Source organism: Talpa occidentalis, unplaced genomic scaffold, assembly GCF_014898055.3.
Source record: "Talpa occidentalis isolate TD23 unplaced genomic scaffold, MPIMG_talOcc4v2.1 talOcc4.4, whole genome shotgun sequence".
NCBI classification, from domain to species: domain Eukaryota; kingdom Metazoa; phylum Chordata; class Mammalia; order Eulipotyphla; family Talpidae; genus Talpa; species Talpa occidentalis.
Window position 1 is genome coordinate 37,638,599 of NW_023604295.1, and position 20,810 is coordinate 37,659,408.

The 20,810-nt window shown below is 35.6% G+C and overlaps 1 protein-coding gene across 6 annotated transcripts in view; it reads right to left on the reverse strand.

Annotated features, from left to right (window-relative positions):
* Positions 1–6,997: 6,997 nt before the first annotated feature.
* FGF12 (fibroblast growth factor 12) overlaps positions 6,998–20,810 on the reverse strand; it is a 638,738-nt gene continuing 624,925 nt past the window's right edge. For all 6 annotated transcript variants that reach the window (XM_054700452.1, XM_054700451.1, XM_054700450.1 and 3 more), the window contains one exon: positions 6,998–8,595. In XM_054700452.1, coding sequence (XP_054556427.1) covers positions 8,477–8,595 — 119 coding nt within the window. In that variant the 3' untranslated portion in view covers positions 6,998–8,476. The remainder of the gene's footprint in view (positions 8,596–20,810) is intronic.

Consider the following 20,810-nt stretch of genomic DNA (forward strand, 5'->3'; position numbering starts at 1 on the left):
AGTTATATCAGAATTTGAAAGGGTGGGGCATGAGTCTAGGTGATTCTTATGAGCAAGTTTAAGAACCCCTGAAAAGGTCCCACATTAGGAACTGAATAAATTCCTTCACTTCGTTAACTAGATGGAGAAGGCCTGAAAATTCAATTACCAGGTGCATTCTCTTTGAGGATTTAATTTTGTTGGAGTCCTTCACCAGGATGATGAATATATACATTTGATTTAGATCTACTTGTAGAGGCTATAGATGGGGGAAGTATGAAAAGGGGTGAGCTAACCCCTCCAATTTAGAGCCAAGTTCCAGATCACTACACACTCTGCATCAGAAGTGCAAAGACAAGTCCACAATGCTTGCTGTGTTCTAACAGGCCTGGTCATTTGTCTCAAGGTCAGAAATAGCTGTAACATTTCAGGTGGAGAGTGGGTTAGTCAAGAAAGTCAATGACAGTCTTGTCGTAATTCCACACTTGGTCTGCGTGTGCTATGTGATGTGCTAGCTCAGGCTATTTGGTGATAGTGTGGGTGGGGATATACCTAAGAGAGACCATTAAAAGGCAGTATTACAATGGCTGTTGTACTTAGCCAGATATACTGAGCCAATGGAATCCATGCTAGCTCATTCCAGAGTTTATCTGGCAAAACAACAACTAAAAGCTACTCTGTATATGTCTTAGTGTACATCTCTGGCTCAGGGACATATTTTTAAAGACAACAAACTGCAACACTGCTAATACCTCAGTGTGTATGTGAGACATAATAATTAGAATATATTATCTTCTAGATAAACTTGTCAAAAGGGATGGAAAGATAACATGATGATATTTTTAACTCCTATGAAAAATGTGAAAACTGTGCTCAGAGAATATATATTACATCTGAATAAAGCATATTAACTCCTCTGTGAAGAATAAAGGTGGAAGTAATGGAAAATCAAAAGAATGTTACGGAAGAAGGATTTGATGGCTGCCTAGATGTTGCTCCTAGAAAAGGCAGAGCAAAAGGCATTTCAGGTCAACACAGCCTCAGGATGTCATCAGCTTAGGAGCGTCTCAGAGTGTGCCCCAGAATACTACAAGCTGACTCTGCTGAGTGATGTTTGAATAGGAACTAAAGAGTTTTTAAAACGATTATTAAAATAAGTAAAAAATTAAAAGTAGGGAATAAAGTAAAGAATCAGTGAGAAAGTAATCATTCTGATAAGTCTAATTACTGTAATTCTTGGAAAGGGACATTAAATTAATGGAGACTAAAAGAGGAGAATTAAAAATGGAACAAAATCTTCTTTCTTCCATAAGAGCACGTATTTCCTGACTACCTGCCATCAGAGTGATCATCCTTGAAACCTTGCCCCAGATGAGAGGAGATAAAATACATTGTGGTTAATCCCAGAAAATGTTGAGCTGTGCACACAAAATTAGGTATGAATACACAGTTAAGTAAGGGTTCATAATTATTAGGCATTGAATGAGAATTTTGTGATATATCTTGAAAATGCTGAACATTTTATTGGATGTTCATTTCTCTTGGGGTTTATGCTTCTCAAAGAGATAATCAAATCAGAATGATTTTTATCAGTCCACTAACAAACCTCCACCTTAGCTAGAGTCATAGAGATAAAAAGATGAAAAAAGTATTTAAGTGTTTTAGTAGAAATAAACTTGAACTTAGAGCAATACAACCTTGATAATATTACTATATCATAAAAGAGGAAATGTCTTTGGACCAGTCTTTATTTACATCAGAAATATCATGTTTTCTTATGTACTCCAAGTTATTAGAGTTTGTTCCAAGTAAATAGAATGAAACGAAGTGTCTGAAACTATTTCACATGAATAGAGAATACTTAAGGAAGAAAAGTAAGACAATGATAATCAAACATCTGTTCTGTATGACTTCCTTGTAGGTGGAGGAGTAATTGAAGTTGAATAGTCCTCAGGAGTGAAACTTGAAATAATGGGTAGAAGCTAGAGAAAAGCAAATTACCTCATACAAGGGAAAACTTTATAAAACCAATATTTCCCACAAATGGTATAGCTGCTTTGGGAGGTTAATATATTTTACCATCACCCAAAATGTTCAAACATAAGCTATAATCTGCAGAGAAAATTCAAGAATGGCACATATAACTGCTCCCGGTGATTTTGAAGTCCCAAATTTCTCTGAGTTTAAGACAAAGAGTGACTACTTGAATAATCTTTTGAGAAACATTTTATAAAGGCCTAATTCTAGGAGCATATTCATGAGTATGAAAAGGTAGATATGGTATAAACATCTGATCTAGAATAATCAAGCTGCATTTTCTAATTCTATGATGATTATTTAAAACCTTAGGCATACTAGCTATATTGATTTGTCACCAAATGCACCACTTTTCTTTAAAATTGCAGGTATTAATTTCTTCCTCAGTGGCCCACACACAGTGCCTTTGCAAAGAAGGCATTTAATAATGCTTGAGGAATGGAATTGTCCATGCTTTTGTTGTCTCCCATGGTTTATGCCAGTCAATTTACTTCATCAATATTTGCATTTCTCTGCTGGTTTTTAGAAATTCCAATGAGAAAATACACTTATTATCAGATAATAGAAATTTACCATTTTTTGCTACTCAACATTCATTTCCATTACTTCTTGATAAACAGACTCTGAAATTTATTCAAATAGTCACTCTTCTTCTATGCAGACTTGCATCATTGTGGAAATACATGCAACCTACAAGTCTAGAATAAAATCCTGGTTTATCAAAACTAGTTGACTTGAACATTCCAATTTCCTGGATATAGTCTTCCATTTAAATAGGGACATAGGACCAAAATTGGGAAATTGAGATTTGGAAAGATGTTTTCTAAAAAACTGTAAGGGAGACTACATGATATAAGCATGTCGTGTCTTCAACTTATCAAAAATTTTGTGACTCCAAGAGTGAAGTTATTATATCCTGAACTGGACAGAGCTAAGAGAACAAAAGAAAAATTAAGCCACAATGGTGACTGGGTAAACCTCTAGATGAAGTATCAGTTTGGTTAGGGGGTTCTGCTATGAGTAACCAGAAAAATCCTTATAGACATAGAGGCCCCAATAAATTCAAAAAGTATATTGTCCAAACTTTTGATAATTTTTTCATTTATTCATCATAACTCAGTTTTTTTCACTTCTTCCCCTGAATATTCTCCCCTTGTTTCATTCACAAATATTTTCCAAATAAATCTTACTTTTAAAGTATCCACAACTTCTTTCAAAATATTTCCTCTTATTGTTCAGTAATCTAGTCTCTTTTCAATTTGTCTTTGCTATAGGCCTCATTGTTGCTCATCATTTATTGTTGTATATGCAATGAGTAATAGGCCTGTTGTATGATACTTGCAGGTATTACATTATTTATTTTTCTGCCTTTCTTGGATATTTTGAGATTGTAGTTTATGATCACTAAACCCAACTGAGAATTTAGTTAGTAAATTATGAATTTTAAATGAATGTACCATAGTTCTTACCCTGAAAAAAAAAAAAGGTGTTAGGTTTACCAGTAGTTTCATATTTAGAAAATAGTGTTTACTTTGTACAGTGCAAAAACTTGACTTATTTCCCATCCATAAATCCATTTTTCTTTTTTAAAATAATTTATACCACTTTTTTCAGTGAAACATAGGGCAAACACACTAACAAAAAGAGAGACTTCCCAAAGAAGTTTAATGTTAAAAAAAAAGTACAAGTATTTTGTCTACATGCATGAGCATCTCAAGATTTTAATTACTTTTTACTTCAGGAAGGTTATGATGTATAAACATTTTACAAATCTGATCTCCAGAAACAATGATTTGAATAATCTGTTATTTAATGCAAAAACAAAACATTAATTTGTCCATTTTCTCATACAACATATTTATTAAACATTTCGGTGTCAATAATTTCTTAAGATTGCATCATTTAACCTTGTAATGGAGCTAATAACAATTTTCTTCGTGGGAGTCTATTTTGGACTTTTGAGCAACTTTTAATAAATGAATGTTATTCGCTTTCCATTTGCTTGAAGCAAAGCCAAAGAAATATCAAATCATTTTTTCCAACTAATAAAATATCTAATGATGCATTTTTATGATGACATAATTTTAATGCTATTATCATAATGTTGAATGTATTTTTTGCTTTTGTTTGTTACTGAGGCCCAGTATATCAACTTTGACCATTAGCAAATTTCATTTAATTTAGATCATAAATAATAAGTTTTTAACTTGGGCTGCAGGAAAAATCCTGAAAAATAAAGATTTACATTTAGCACTGGTTTCCTGCCTTCAAGCATAAAATTTCAACATATATGACTTCTCATGGAATCTGTGTCAGGAAGTATAGCTTTTAAAGATAACTTTTCAGAAATAAAAAATAGTTACCTGTGCATCAAAGAGGGGGGATCAGAATCACTGAAATTCTGAAGGAGCATGTGCTTTGATTATATTCCTACCTGTTTCTTCTTTTATTATAAAGTGGCAATTTATACTATCATTAGAAATATACATTTATATATAAAGTTTGCATTCAAATCTCTTTATTATTTGATTACCTATGACTAAAGACCACAAATCAAATAAAAACTCTATATAATATATCCTTATTTCAGAAGCATATGTATATATACACATATATATTTGTAGAACAATCCACTCTTTTAAATGTGATTCTGATTTAAAAAATGCTATTTACATTTTATGACAGAGAAATAATCTCAGCCTTTAGTGATATTAAAATGAGCAGGGAATTTTTATATTTGAATGTGTTTCACCTTGTGCAGATGAAATTAAGCAACATCATGGAAAACCTTCTCAGAGCAAGGCCTTGTAGACTAAGCCATGAAGGTGGAGTAGATTTGCTATTTCTGGGTCTGTATTGAAAAAAATTACTGTTGATGAAGTCACGCTTCTTCACCAAGAAATAGTGGTCTCTAGTTTGGACCTTTAAACTTTTCAGTACACTATAACTCATTCTTCAATCTTTATTCTTGTCCTAATAGTCTCATCTTTTGCTAGTGGCACCACAGGGCCACCTACTCCCCTATAATACTTATCCACAACATTATCATTTTCATAAATAGAAGAATTCTTCTAAAATGCAATCTGGATTAAATGAGGCCCATAAAATTTCACAATTTGCATCAAATTGATGATGTTTCAACCAATTTGATGTTGCCAATCTAGAGTGGCTAAACATGTGCTATGAAATTCATATGTAAAATTCAAAACCCAAACTATAACTGTGATTGTAGGTTGACTTGCTGTCCTGCGGTTTCCTGCAGTGCAAAATTTTCTGAATTAGCAAATGGAACTTCAGCACCATTTTGTTTCTATACCTCAAACATCTGGCTTAAAAATCTGGCAAGGTATTGAACAGAAAACTGTGAGATTCTCAAGCTTTGTTTTCATTTCTAAGCATATTAATTTTGAAATGTTAACATAAGGACTCATAGAATAAATGTGCCTTAACTCACATATATATAACTGATTATAAAGCTTTACTAAATATTGTATTTTTCCTGAGAAAATTCCAATGCATTAAAAAAAGTTACTTCACTTATAGGAGAGTGAATGATGAATGAATTGAGACCCAGAAATTGGAATGATGAAAATCAGAGTATAGCATTATATTACTTGAAATAAAACAAACAGAAAAACCTATTTAAACTGGCTCACATATTAATTATATGTTTATATTTGGTAATTTTTTAAAGCCTAGACAGTGAATACTGACTTTTCCTATTAAAAGTTTCATGTACTTAAAAAGTAAACAGAAGTTAAGGAAATGTTCACCCTGTGTTCTAAACTACAGCTTTTGACAGGTTAATGTGTACAAGAAATATGAAGTTCCCAATTATTCATTTAAATTAATTTTTTTCATCTGAATTGTAAATGAGACAAAGCTAATTTCTAAAACATTTTATTCTGGTGAACACTTGCTTAAGCTATATGGAGAAAACAATATACAAATTGGAACTCTGCTTCTAAACATCTATCAAGGAGATAAATGCGTCTATATGATGATGGGCAGCCATTAAAAATAGAGGGAAAATTTTTGTTGGGGATTCAAATCTGTAACATTTCTCATAATATTTACCTGCATTAAATGTATTCTGTCATGAAATCATCAATGTAATTGATAACATTTTTTGAAATTGCCAATTTTTTTGCTCATGACTAAAGCGTGTGTGTAGGTGTCTACCTGCATACCACCATAAACCTTCAAGTGATTTCATTCTAAATGAGCCTGTGAGTCATTTTACACAGTCTTAATTTTTTTAAGAAAATGATGCCTGTTGCTTAGAATTTGGTTTTGGGGAAGTAACAGGTGCCTATATAGTCAAGTTGAATCAAGAATGACAAGGAGAAATGCACAACCAGATTTGAATTTTTTTATGAGTGTTCTTTTCCTAGATAAGCAACATTTCTTTTTAGATTTTTTATACTTTAAATTTATTTGCTACTTTCCAAATATCTCTTGCAAATAGATATTCAAAATCCTTGTCTAGATGCATAACTTTTACTCTTTTTGACTAATGAGGCAAATTCCTCCATTTTCTTTTCTGCTAACTTCCTGAAAACATAAATAAAACACTTGGTGAAGGACACAAACCACTATTGAGGAATAATGATTGTGTGGAGTGAGGGAGACTACATTGACCTTGAAAGAATACAGCAACCAATGGCAAGGTCATTGAAGTGAGGGCCTAGAGCTTCTGCAAAGATTATATATTTTAGGGAGTCATATTTGGAACAATACATGCTGGACAGTAGAGCTATAGGAGAAGTAACATGCTAAGTCTTCTCATTGTTATATCCATAAATCTGCATACATTTTTTAACATTCTGTTTTGTTTTGTTTTAATTTGGATGTCTCTACACCGTTCCTGAGTTGTAGGACTAAATCTATTTCTTCCATGTCAATTGCAAAACATTTATTTCTTTCCTATTTTGAAGTGTTTGAATACATCAGTATTCTCAACTAAAGTGTTTGAATACATCAGTATTCTCAACTAAAGTGTTTGAATACATCAGTATTCTCAACTAAACATTTGCCAGGTCTTACACTGTTTGTTTTTTTTTTTTTTTCCTAAAACTAATTTAAATCATTCACACAACCCTGTTAACTGGAGCCACAGTTATTAATTCCATATTGTTTCTCTATGACTCTTAAAGATTCAGTGTATTACAAGTACCCTTCTGTGTTCTAGGAGACAGACATATTGTCAACTAGACTTATAAACAAGAATACATAGCAACAAACAACCCACTAGTTTCATAAGATAGTAAGTTTGGAAGTTCACATCCAGGCCTCCCAATTTCTTTGCCAAATTTGGAAAGCACTATATACATAAAACTCTGGTAAGCTACAAAGGCAAATACAATTTGATTTGGCCAATTTCCTAGGACATATATGCTTCTGTAAAACCCCTCTTCCTTCCTTCCTGCTGCAAGAGATGGTACAAAACTCCAAGATGACAGACATGCACTTATACTTTCAAAGATGTCCAAAAATTAAAAAAAAATCAGACCAATGATAAAAGCATATAACTTATACCCCAAAGCCTGCATGTAGCATTTTTTTCCCTAAATGACTAAAAAACGAGATCCTAGGTAAATACTTTTGATAAAATAAAAACATGATATTCTCCTAGGAGAATTTGAAGCTCTTTATGAAAGAATAAAATAAGCAAATACCCATTAGATTCAACATAAGACTATCCTTTGAATAAACAATATTAAATAACAAATTTAAGAATAAATTGTATATAATGTTATAATGCAATGTTACCTCAATAATAAAAAATATATATATATATAGATATATGCTAACATTACAGACATGGCATTAAAAAAACAAAAACAAACAAAAATAATAATAAAATTTTAAACTTTTCTTGATGTCAAGTGATTTCTGGCTTTATACCCTAGAAGCACTAGATGAATCCGTCACTCGTACATGTTCAATATCATGGTGAAAAGATCCAGGAAAAGGGATTTACTTATGTCAATTCCAGATGATCCCAAAAGCACAAAATCAAAACAAAACACACATCTCAGAATTACCCATAGCTAAACTATTTAGGGTATTACATTGATTTGCAAGTTCAATTCTCTAAAAGCCTTTTCTTTAAGGTCATGATTTAATTTATCTTTATTATAGTTATGTCTTCATTACAAGTAGCCCTCTGTTAATAACAGCACAGATTAGTGTTCGTAAAGTCTTGTTTAATTTTCCCTTGCTTTTTACATGTGCTAATCATTGTGCATGTGCATTTTCTACCACATCGCAACAGGCAAGCTTGGTTCAATTGTCTTGTCCTACACAAAGGAAGATTTTTAGTGCAGAATTTTAGCCACTAGGTCCTGCGATGCCATTTTACTTTCCTCTCCTTGGGTGGATTTATTGGAAGGACATGGGTAAAGGGGAGGGAAGAGAAGGGAAGGAGTGATAAAGGGACGAAGGGAAGAGTTCTCAGCTATGTTGAATCTTGATTCACAACTTTGCCTCCATTCATGGTGGGTGTTCCAGAACTTTTCCTTGAACGCCCTTGTTTTTCTCCAATTTCATGTAGTGATGGCTCTCTGTACATACACACTGGAAAGAAAAATCACAGCAATTATTTGTTATAAAAATGTACATGAATTTTACCTCAATAAGCATGTCAAATTTGATTATGTAATATTATTCCCTTTCGTTGCAATCTCTTCTCCATATTGTATAAGTTAGACTTAACTTGCTAATAAACTTAGTGGCTTAACATGGTTTTCTTTCAGATCTGTCACTCACAACCTTTTCAGTATTCCTGAACTGAAGACATATTTGTGTATCTCTTCTCTTATAGATAAAGGTAGACTCTTCACTGTATAATAACTTATGTAACAGGATTTTCACCTGGAGTTAGAGGGGACATTGGGTGTAGAACATTGAATGTACAGAAACAGGTATTTTTAATTATTAATCTGTAATATAGTTTGGGTAGGAAAAAATCCCTATTTACCTCTCCCTAAACTTTACCCTGCTACAAGAAATAGGAACGTTGTTGTGTTAAATTTAAATAGCTACTGCCTATTTTCAGGGCATAATAACAAGAAACAATAATGGGAGAGAACAGATAAGAATGAAAAAAAAAAATAACAAAGCAAACAAACAGATCCACAATTCTCCCTGTTGCTCCAGGTTTCCTTTACCTAAGTTGATGAATATATTGGCTTCTTAGTTATTTGTCAATAAGAAATGTGATTATGCAACCATGAGACCTCAGTTCACATATATATAAACAATTCCTTTTTTCATCTGTTGTTTTGTTTGGCTCTAAAGCTCAGTCATCTGTGAATTATCATGGCTGTTGCTAGATTATTACATAGCACAATGTATTTCAATTCATACTTTTTTTTTAAAAGATTTATTTATTTATGCATAATAGAGCTGGGGTGCGGGCCAGAGGTGCGGGGCTGAGGGGTTGTGAGAGGATTCACTAGAGACAGAGTGGGGAGCAGAACAGGCAGATTGACTGAAATATACTGCTGAGGGGAGCAGTGGGTGAGGTAGGAGAGGTCTGCTGCGCCATGTGGGTTACCTCCCTGGCTGGAGATCAAACTCATGCTGCAGTAGCTGTGATAGCTTCATAGTGCTGATACTTAACCCTTTGCACTAACCAGGGAGGCCCCCATAGTTATTTTTGTAAGGTAGGGTCTATCAGCATACTGAGTACATTAAAACAGTTTCATTATATTGCTGTGATCACTAAGTGTGACTCTAAGAAAATATGAAATATTTCACTTAAATATCAAGAGTTATTTTTATTATTGATTTAGGAACACAGAGTTAAGTGTCTCCATCTATTGAAGCATCTCTACAATGCCTTTGTAATCTGAAATTTTTCCCAATCAAACTGCTTCCCTCCTTGGGCTTTACTTGGGTATTGGGGATCCGAGCATGGCCATGACTGAGTGGATGTCACAGTGCGATGACTCAGTCACTTTCTAGCTCTGACAACTTGGACACATTTTTATAACTGAAAAGTAGCATTTTGATGAGAATTAATTATGAATTCAATTCCTGGCATATAGTCAGCATCCACTGTTGTTTAAGAAAATGAAGGAGCTGACTTCTTTGTGAGAATTCCCCAACAATCAGAACATAGTGATGTTATTTTTTCTGAAATTAGTCTGAATTCCAAATTAGGTCAGGAGAGTTAATGTACAAGAATGATTTTCCTCAGGCTAGTTCAGTGATGAAGAGAAAGGTTTATTCTAACATACTTAGTAGTAGAGCTTCTTAAATTTTAAAGTACATATGAATCACCTGTGGATATTGTTAAAATGCAGCTTCTGCTGGGCCTCCCCTGGTGGCGCAGCGGTTGAGCGCTGGGCTGCGAGGCTGCCTGCAGCCTCTGCCACGCTGGTTCATTCCCCGGCCGCCCGCGAGGGCCCCACAAAAAAAAAAAAAAAAAAAAAAAAGCAGCTTCTGCTTCAGAAGTTCTGTAGTAAACTATACATTCCCAGGTGGTGTTAATCCCCCCCACACACACACACACACATACACACAGTATGCTTGTTAAGTATATTATGTAAAATTATTGAACACATATTTTTTAAGAGATTTTAAAGTATTTCAATCATTGCATTTACTATCACCTGACTGCCTCTGGCATAATTACCCTTAAAAGCTGCAGAAGATTTGGAGAGATGGAGAGGCTAATAAATAAGTTCAGGTTATATCAGAAAAGTAATCACTAGGGGCCTCGAGGGTGGCACAAGTTGTTAAGATGCAGCACTATGAAGCTATCTGCAGCCACTGCAGCACGCGTTTGATTCCTAACCAGGGAGCTAAACAACATGGCACAGCAGACCTCTCCTGTCTTGCCCACTGCTCCCCTCAGCAGTGTATTTCAGTAGATCTACCTGTTCTGCTCCCCACTCTGTCTCTGGTGAATCCTCTCACCTCCCACACCTCTGGCCTGTACCCCAGTTCTTGTATGCATAAATAAATGAATCTTTAAAAAAAATAGTAGTCACTAGTCAAAGAATGGGGTAAACTTCTGGGCTAACTTCTGTCAGATCTCCTGAATTTCAGACCAGAAGATTAATGCCATGATCATATTATATCAATTTCAATTTCAAAATGAAGAGTTAATATGCCCATCAAATACATGAGTGTACAGGGAAAATCTACTTATTCTCTGTATCTAGAAAAATATCTAATATGTTTTTATATGACATGAAAACAGATAGTTTAGTCAAGAAACATCATGGATTCCTACTTCATGGATTCCATAAGAAATGGCTGGCAGCATTTGAAACATTTACGAGTAGTTTGATACCTTGCAAACACAATCTTAATTTCTTAGGAACAATCTTAGTTGAGACACCATTCTGTATTAGAACTGCTGCTTATCTAATTAACCCACTACAAGTGCAGGATTTTAGCTGCAATTGAAAGGTGGGATTCCCTCAGTTAAACATGTTGAGAAGGGCTATCATTTTGTGGGGAGCTTAAGAAAACTAAACAAACAACAAATGATAAATCCAGAATTACTAATTCCATATATGAGAATCACACATACTTTACAGTAAAAACGAATCATAATTCTATACAATATTCTATTAGAGTACTACATTTAGAATTTTGTTATTAATATCTCAATCATATACTGCTAAGCAATTGAGGGAAATCTTTAAGAAGCAAGTGTGGAAAACAGTCTAGATCATAATCTTCAATAGTTACATATGTTCTACAGTTTCTAAATTGTGCTTCTCAAATTATCCCATAGATGTTTCCTCTTTGTAATAATCAGGACTTTATTAGTAATTGCACAGCTCCCCAGCATTTTGATTAGCAGTAGTCAAAAGTACTATGATGTTTAATAATGGGGCTTTTCAATTACTTTCTGTTATAATAAGTTATTATTTCATTAAGAATAGATTTATTTTCCTTTAGGAGTTTTTAGAATTTTTTAAATAATCTCTTTGTTCTTGAGTATTTTCTTCCCACACCCTCTGTGTTATGCATTCTGGATCACTAGAACTGTAAGAGCAAAGTTTGTTATTCTAGTTCTTTTGATGAGTAATAATTTACAGACTGGGAATAAAATGAAAAAAAAAAAAAAAACAAGAAACAAAACCCAACTTTCTTGTCCTCCCAGCTTCCCGTGCTGCTTCACAGAAAGTCAGATTCTGTGTCACTGCCCATTTGCCAATTTGAAACAAATCTTCTGATTTAGACAACCTGAGATGTGATTCTTTAACCACGTCACTCAGGACACTCTTGCTGTCGGCTAAGTTTGTGATATAAATTTTCTTTTCAGTGGGCATGAAGTGATGGATAGCACTTGGTTTGAAACTGATTTCACTTATTTCTTTCTGATCTCACTTTACACTATTTTACTCCCAAAATTTCAACATCTAAATTTCAAGAATGTTCAGTGTCCTGATCATGCAATATCTGGATGATGAACAATGCTCCCTCTGTTTCACCTGATTCCTCTGGATAGCCCTTTATCATGTTTCTTGCTCTCTTTCCTTTTTAATGTAGAAAAAAAAATGCTTGCTCTATTTCATACCACAGGAATTTTTTTAAAGTTTATTATTATTATTTTGCATAGATGAACTGGAGTATAGGCCAGAGTTGGGGAGTGTGAGAGGATTCACCAGAGACAGAGTGGGGAACAGAACAGACAGACTGACTGAAATACACTGCTAAGGGGAGCAGCCAGTGAGACAGGAGAGGTCTGCTGCACCACGTGGGTTAGCTCTCCTGCACCAGGTGGGTTAGCTCTCTGGCCAGGAATTGAACACTGACTGTCACGGTGGGCCTTCATGGTGGTAGTGCTGACACTTAACACCTAGGCTACCATGGAGGCCCTCCCACAGGATATTTTTGAGACAAACACAATTCTTCTAACACAGATGGCATAATAGTTCGGGATAAACGATAAAAGAAGTTAATGTTCTGAAAGGAAAACATTTTTGTTTGGATCTTTTCTCCAAACCAGTTTTCTTATGATTTTCCCTCCATGCTGATATGTTTTAAATTCTTCATCTTCTTCCCTTTCCCCTTCCTCTTCACATTCTTCTTCTGGATATTTCCCTCTGTTTATATTTTGACTTTTCTTGATCTCCATTATATTTAAGAAGAGGAATTCAGTCCAAATGAGGTAAAGAGATTAATGAGAGAATTTTCTCCCTCATTTATAGACACAAGGACAAGTGTAGCTCCCTAATAACACAGACCATATCATATATAACATTAAGATAAAGCATTTGTGGGCTTCCCTACTGGCACAAGGGGTTAAGTCTTAGCACTGTGAAGCCATAGGCAGCCCCTGCAGCATGAGTTCAATCCTTGGCCAAGGACTTAACCCACATGGCCCAGCAGCCCTCTCCTGTCTTGCCCACTGCTCCCCTCAGCAGTGTATTTCAGTCAGTCTACCTGTTCTGTTCCCCGCTCTGTCTCTGGTGAATCCTCTTCACCTCTCTACACCTCTGGCCTATACCCCAGCTCTTGTATGCATAAATAAATGAATCTTTAAAAAAGAGAAATCCCTAGTTCAATTTTTTAATATGAGCAGATCACACTTGATTGGTGGATAAGTCACCTCCTCTCCTTCATAGTGAAGGCTGTCATTTTCACAGCTGCCTGAGTAGCACTGGTCAAGGAGCTGTAGAAAGCCCTGCAATTCTGGTATCACAAATACAATGCTACACGTGGTCATAAGAAGAGCATAAACCACAAATTTGTAACAATATATGGTATTTTCTCTATTTTTTTGCCTTATTTTTAAATTCAAGATTATGGCATTTGAAAGGAGAAAGACCAAATATGTATCATTGGACTTTGAAGTCTTGTTAAAAAAAATAATTCATTTTCTCTTTGTAAGATTAGCTATGAGTTTTTTTCCAGGGCAGGTTTTCCATTTAATATTTTCTATTATATTCTTTTCACTAGTGCTCCTGCTGCAAATGTAGTTATCAGAATATGCAGGTGCTTCTTGCTATTGTAATAGCTCAGTCCCTGTTTGCAATGTTTAACATTCAACAATCACTTTTATTTGAGTTATCAAAAACTTCTCCTGGAAAACTTAAAGTAATGTCTCACTTAAAAGTACAAAAAGGTGAACTCTCAGGAGTTGCTGTAATTTACAAACAGACAATTAGCACAAATGGGGTACTAGGCAGCACCCCATGTATGCTCTCCTTTGTAGTCACCAGCCTCATAACCAAAGCTAATATTTTGGAGCTTTGCTTTTCATAATCAAAGCTAATACTTTTCATAATCAAAGCTAATACTAATGGACTACTTACTAGCTATATGCACTTTATAACATACTAAGATTATTTTAAATGACCTTAAAAGCTAGATATTTTTATATGCCTTTTTGCAGTTAAAGAAATAGAACAACAAAAAGGATAGTTTGTTGAAAGTAGTGCCCCGATGAAGGGCAGAGTCAGCAATGAAATTCATATGTGATGAGTTACAGGGTCTCTGCTTAAAAGTCAAATGGTTTAACATGGCTGAAGGGAAACAAAAAAGTTCATTTATTGGTCTCAAGTCTAAATCTTGACCTCAAACCTCATACAGGTGCTCACTACTTCCCGAAATCCTACTCCATTAGTATGGCAAATTCCCTCTCCCATGGTGTCTATTCCATTCTTTCTCTTTCCTCCTCAAACTTCCAACACTTCTCAGCCTTTCTCAGATGGAGGCGGTAATCAGCCTGCCTCCTTTCTCTGTTTTTCTTTCCTCTCCCCTCCAGCCCCTTTCCCTTCTCCCCTCTGCTCACCTCTCCTTTCCCCTGTCCTAGCCCTTTCCTCCCTACCTGCCTCCCACCTCCCTCCCTTGCTTTTTATCAACAAACTAACTTATTTTGTGTTTCTCTTAGAAAAGCGAATGTTTTCGTATTTCTGCCACTAAAATTACCAACTTTAACACATCCGCTGGCACGTGTTCTGGCTTCCTGCTTGTGACAGGATTGAATTCTTCCTGTTCCTATCTAGATCTAGCGTTCCACTTGCCACTTGTGTACTTGATCCCACCCCCTGGAGTCAGTATTACTCAGTGACCCTCTCACCAATTTTACTTCTCCCCATTTGTTCGCATCTATCTATAAATATGCTGTAATAACATGAAACAAACAAAAATCCCCTGTGTAAAGATCAGGTTCTATTCCCCATTTCTCTACTTCTCTTTTATAGCAGAACTCCTCAAAAGTGGCCTTTGATATTACTTTCTTCTTTTCTTTACCTCCTATTATAATATAAATTCACTCCTATTAGGTGTATCCCCTCTGCTTCACTGAGATCACCTTTTCCAAGTTGCCATTGACTACATATTACAAACCAAATCTTCAGCCCTTTTTCAGGCACTTCCTGGATGTTCCAGCAGTGTTTCATAAGGTCACAGCTCTGGGTATAGTATTGTCTCTTTGCAGGTATTTTTTTGTAGGTGTATGCACCTAGCTCAGCTATGTAACCTCTCCTAAATGCAGTTTCCTCATTGTAGGGTATGTAAAGTATCAGGCTTTTCTGCCCTCCCACCATTAGGAATAATGATAATTGGCCCTGAATGGATGTCTGATGGTGGACACCTGGAGTAGGGTGTGGGCATGCGTAGGTGGGCACACCTGGGCTATGGCTGGGCTTATATGGGTGGCGCAGCGGAGTGCAGGGTGTTGGTGCAGTGCAGAGGGCAGAGGAGTGCGGTGGAGCGCGACGAGTACAGGACTACGAACAGCCGAGAGCATGAAGACAACATGGCTGCTAGAACCGGTAAAGAACCTACCTGGTATGTGTTGGTTGCATTACACTCATCTTTAAAATAGGATGATAATTTTAACCTGCATACTCTAAAGAATTAGTGACCATCAAATAATATTCTGGTTAGGGAAGCATGGTGAGACTATAATGGGCAATGCAAATGGAATATAAAGCAGTGTAACTGTTACTAATTATTACTTTAATATTCCTAGTGAATTCTTTCAAATTATTTAAAAACTGAGATTTCTGGAAGTTATGGGGTGAACTAGGTGTAAGTCTTTGGATGCCAACATTCCTTTCTAACAAAGTTGGAAAACCTGGGAGAAGGGCAATTGTAGTTGTTGCTGACAAATTCTGTTTTCCAGTGAAGGCAATATATTTCTGGTTACTAACAAAGTTCATAAATGGCACTCTAGAAAGAACCCCCATCCTATATCAATTTCCATCAAAGAAGAGTGAAATATGACTAATCTTTATATTGCTACCAATTTAATTGAACTTTCCTTTGCTCTATAATTTCTGAGAAGTGGTAAGGTTAGGCTGCTCCGTTAGTTAATGTACCATTAAAGATATTTAATTGTCTTAATAGCAGATCATGGAAGGGTGTGGGCAATTAACATGAAGCAATTTCACACCTTAATTAATGTCACATGGAATCCCTTTGGAGCTGTAGGAGAAATTTAAGTGCTGATTTGAAAGCAATGTTTTCAAATCAGCATCCAGTGTGCCATAAATATATGGTATAGTGGATTAAGAGACACTGTGAACAAATCTTCATTTAGAATGAGCTATCTAATGAAATGAAATCCATATCTTCATTTAGAATGAGATCAGAAGAAAATCTGTGTTTACAAGAGAAACAAATATGGAAGAGGAATGTACAGAAAAGAGACAGGAGAAATTTATTAAAGGCTAAATTCAAAATCAGAAAAAGCTGCTTCAAATAGTTACAGTGATTTGGAGAAGAATGTGGCACAGGCTAGCAAAGATGAGAGAGGGAGAGAGAGTGAAAGATGGGGGCGGCAACTATTATTTTTCCTGTAATTAAAATAATCAGAAGTACTTTTTTGCTCCATCTTTCAGTTTTTATCTTTTATTACAATTGGGTGCAAAAGAGATCTTGGAAAACAAACAATTTAATTCTCTTCTCAGTTAATTGAAATAAATATATGATAATGAATTTGCCTTTAGCTCCCTACTGGAGCTTTACCACATCCGGAGACCTAATTTGTTCTATTCTTTCATGTTCCTTAACACAGTTTTGGAAGGTAATATTTTCCCTCCAAATTCAATTATCATTGTCTCTGATTCCTTATTTAATGCTACATCTTATAGCATTTCTCTACTACACAACACAATATCCAATATCCAAGGGAAAATGAAAAAGGCACTTTGCATTCATCTGATAGATTAAAAAAACTCAACGTTTTAACTGTTCAACCTTCATATTATTCCTATGAAATAGATGGAATTTATACTTTATCTTCAGATATTTTTGAGGTCAAAGAATGTAAATTATTTTCTCAAAATTACATAAGAAACTGTTGGCAAAATTTTATCAAAAGAATTAGGCATTTATTTATACTTGATTAATTGATGTCTATTAGGTTACTCTTTTTCAGCCATCAATTTAGTAAAATAATTGGTATTGCCTCCAGTTAACTCCACATCATAATTTAAACCAGAACTGAAATACACACATATTAGTGGCAGTAGGAAATTTAAAAATGTAGCAAGCTTAATATATTTGTTATCAGATTGAAAATTTACTCTATATTAATTTAGGCTTACTCTAATATATTTATCACAATAATTTGAATAAATCAAATAATTATGGCCAGAAATATCCAGAAATGAGTCAGAAACACCAATTCAGTTTAGAATGCTAATTCTCAAACCTAGTTTCACCCAAATCACTTCAATAATTTTTCAACCTGTTGATTTGTAGTTCATGCCCAGGTTGAATAACTTAGAACATTTTGAAAATTTGGTTTGATAATTTGTGACTTTTAGGCATACTCCACATGGGTCTGATCCCTAACAAACTGCTGGGATTTAATCAGATCCTGTTAATTTTTTTTTTTAAAGATTTGTTTATTTATTTATACAAGCACTGGGTACAGTCAGAAGCACGGGAGAGCGAGAGAATTCACCAGAGCGGGGAACAGAACAGGCAGACTGACGAAGTACACTGCTGAGGGGAGCAGCGGGCGGCAGGAGAGGTCTGCACGCCACGTGGGACACTCACCCGGTGGCCGGGGATCGAACCGATGCTGCAGAGGCTGTGGGCAGCTTTGCAACCCAGCGCTCAACCACTGTGCCACCGGGGAGGCCCTTAATTATTTTTTTTAAAGATTTATTTACACATACAAGAACTGATGTGTAAGCCAGAGGTTCGGGTGGTGAGGGGATTCACTAGAGAGCGTGGATAGCAGAACAGGCAGATGTACTGAAATACACTGCTGAGCGGAGTAGTGGGAGAAACAGGAGAGGTCTGCTGCACCATGTGGGTTGCTCCCTGGCCAGCCGGGGATTGAACTCATGCTGTAGTGGCTGGTAGTAGCTTGATAGTGCTGTCTTTAACCCCATGCCACCAAGGAGGCCCAGATTCTGTTAATTTAAAGCAACAGTTTTAACAGGAAAATTGCAAATTTTTAACTTCCCTATAGTTGTGTGTGTGTTACTTTTGTCTCCCTGCTAGAAAATACACTGGAGGAAATGAGTAAATGCTCCTTGATGCCAAGTCAATACTTTCGTGGTCATGTCTCTCAACTGATACTAATTTTACTTTGGAAACAGATTTCTCTCTGCAGGACTAACTTTTCAAAGTTTAAATCTCTGGAAAGAGCACATACTCCTTTTAGGAGAAAGAACTACATTTTGAATACCAACCACCTGCAGGAGCTGAGTAATGAGCTTCTTGAAGGAGGAGGGAGGAGAAAAGGAGGAGATTGTATCTTGTTCTTTGCCAAAGAGTATTTGGCTCCTCTATCTGCTAGAGGGAGGTCACCACTGAGATAATTTAAATCTGGGGGAGTTACTTATCTGTGGTGTGAACAATGCTCTGAAAGGGCAAAATTGGGAATTGTGAAGCCTGCACTGTTGTCTTAAAATCTAGGAGGAGGGTACCCATGTAAATAGAGGTTGATGTGCAGTGTACATAGTAATGGGTTTAAATATCAAGTCCATCCATCTGTCTGAATAGATGTCCTTGCAACCCCCTATTAACACCTCCTATGTTCTAAACACAGGATGGAGGGTGAAGTTGTAAAGGTGCATGATTATTACCACATAGTCAGTACAGGACTTAAGATCCTCAAACAGGCAAGCCTAATTTTCGGAATCCTGACATTCAAAATGATATCACCAGCAGCACTGGGAAAAAGGCAGGACTATTTTAAAAAATCACAAAAATAATACAAACCTACTTGGGTTTTCTTCTGTAAAGAATCAGTTCCCTTCACTGGCAGTGGGGAGGCAGGGGGATTTATGCTGCTGCAGAGGTTTACAAACTGTTTTTGTAAACAACAGGTTTCTAAAAATTCATTTAAAAACTAAAATAATTGACCACCTTTTTTGCTTAGCCAACAATATACTGACATCTTATGAGGCTAATATTTTCTATTTTTTTTCTTAAAAATGTCTTCTGGTAGGCCTCCCTGGTGGCACAAGGGGTTAAGTCTCAGCACTATGAAGCTATGGGCAGCCACTGCAGCAGGAGTTCTATCTCAGACTAGGGAGCTGACCTACATGGCACAACAGACTGCTCCTGTCTCCCGACTCCTCCCCTCAGCAGCGTATTTTGGTAGATCTGCCTGTTCTGCTTCCCACTCTCTCTTGTGAATCCTCTCACTCCCTGTACCCTCTGGCCTGCACCCCAGCTCTTATATGCAGAAATAAATAAATCTTTTTTAAAAAAGTCTTCTAGTTATATACTTTATACTTGACTTATGGAAAAATATTATCAAAAACGTATTTACAGATATGAATTAGGTCTAGAATGCCTTTCATCAAGCTGCCCTGTCCAAAATCACAATTCACCCATTGTGAAATACCTCATAACATTGTACTTTTTCACTCAATAATGCAATAAAGGGAAATGTATTTGAAATAATATGTAAATGCTAAGCTAGTTTCCATGAAAGAACATGGTTTTATAATGAAGTGGTAACAAAGACTTCCACAGAATTTCATTGTGAAAGAACTTTAGGAATGAACTGGTTCTTGATTCCAAATTCCTTCTACAGAATACCAAACAGGCATGTTAAAATTCATCAGAAAAGTGATTTATTCTTAATTCTTCCTACCCACCCAGCATTCCATATCCCATCATCTAGCAAAATGAATTTATGCCATCTCTTTAAATATTAGTTTTGCATGGTTTAGAATTAGCTTACTCAAGTTGTGTCATGGTATAACATTTGTTCTTGCTATCTCTGAGATTTTTGAGTATTTTAGTTTCTATAGCCTTACTTCAGACAGTAGAGCATTATAGTGTAGAGAGTAGTTGCATAGACTTCTACACTGAGCACTGTAGTCATTAATCCTAGTTCTGTATTTATTTAGCTCTGTGACTTGGACAGGTTGCTTTCTTTAAACAGTAATTTCTTCATCTTTAAATATTAGAATAATGTGGGTTTTTAATGATGATAATGTGTGCAACCTTCCTAGCCAATGGTAAATTAATGTGTTGCATGTAGAAGTCTTAAGACTGGTAATAGTAGTAACCATAGTGGTAGCAAAAGTAGCTTTGAATTCTAGAAGGGAAAAAAGTTCTCAGTGCGTAGTAGAATGATGTTTAACAAAACCTCAAGTGTACAAACCTTTGATAATAATGGTAACCTATAAAAATCATTTAATGACATAAAATATGGAGAGTTGCTGGGTAAGTTGGTCACCTTTTTGGTATATAATAATGATATTAAAGTACAGATGAGGTATAAGGGAACTGACTAATCTTTTTTTTAAAGATTTATTTATTTATGCATGTAAGAACTGAGGTATAAGCTGGAGGAGTAGGGGCTGAGAGGATTCACCAGAGACAGAGCGGGGAGC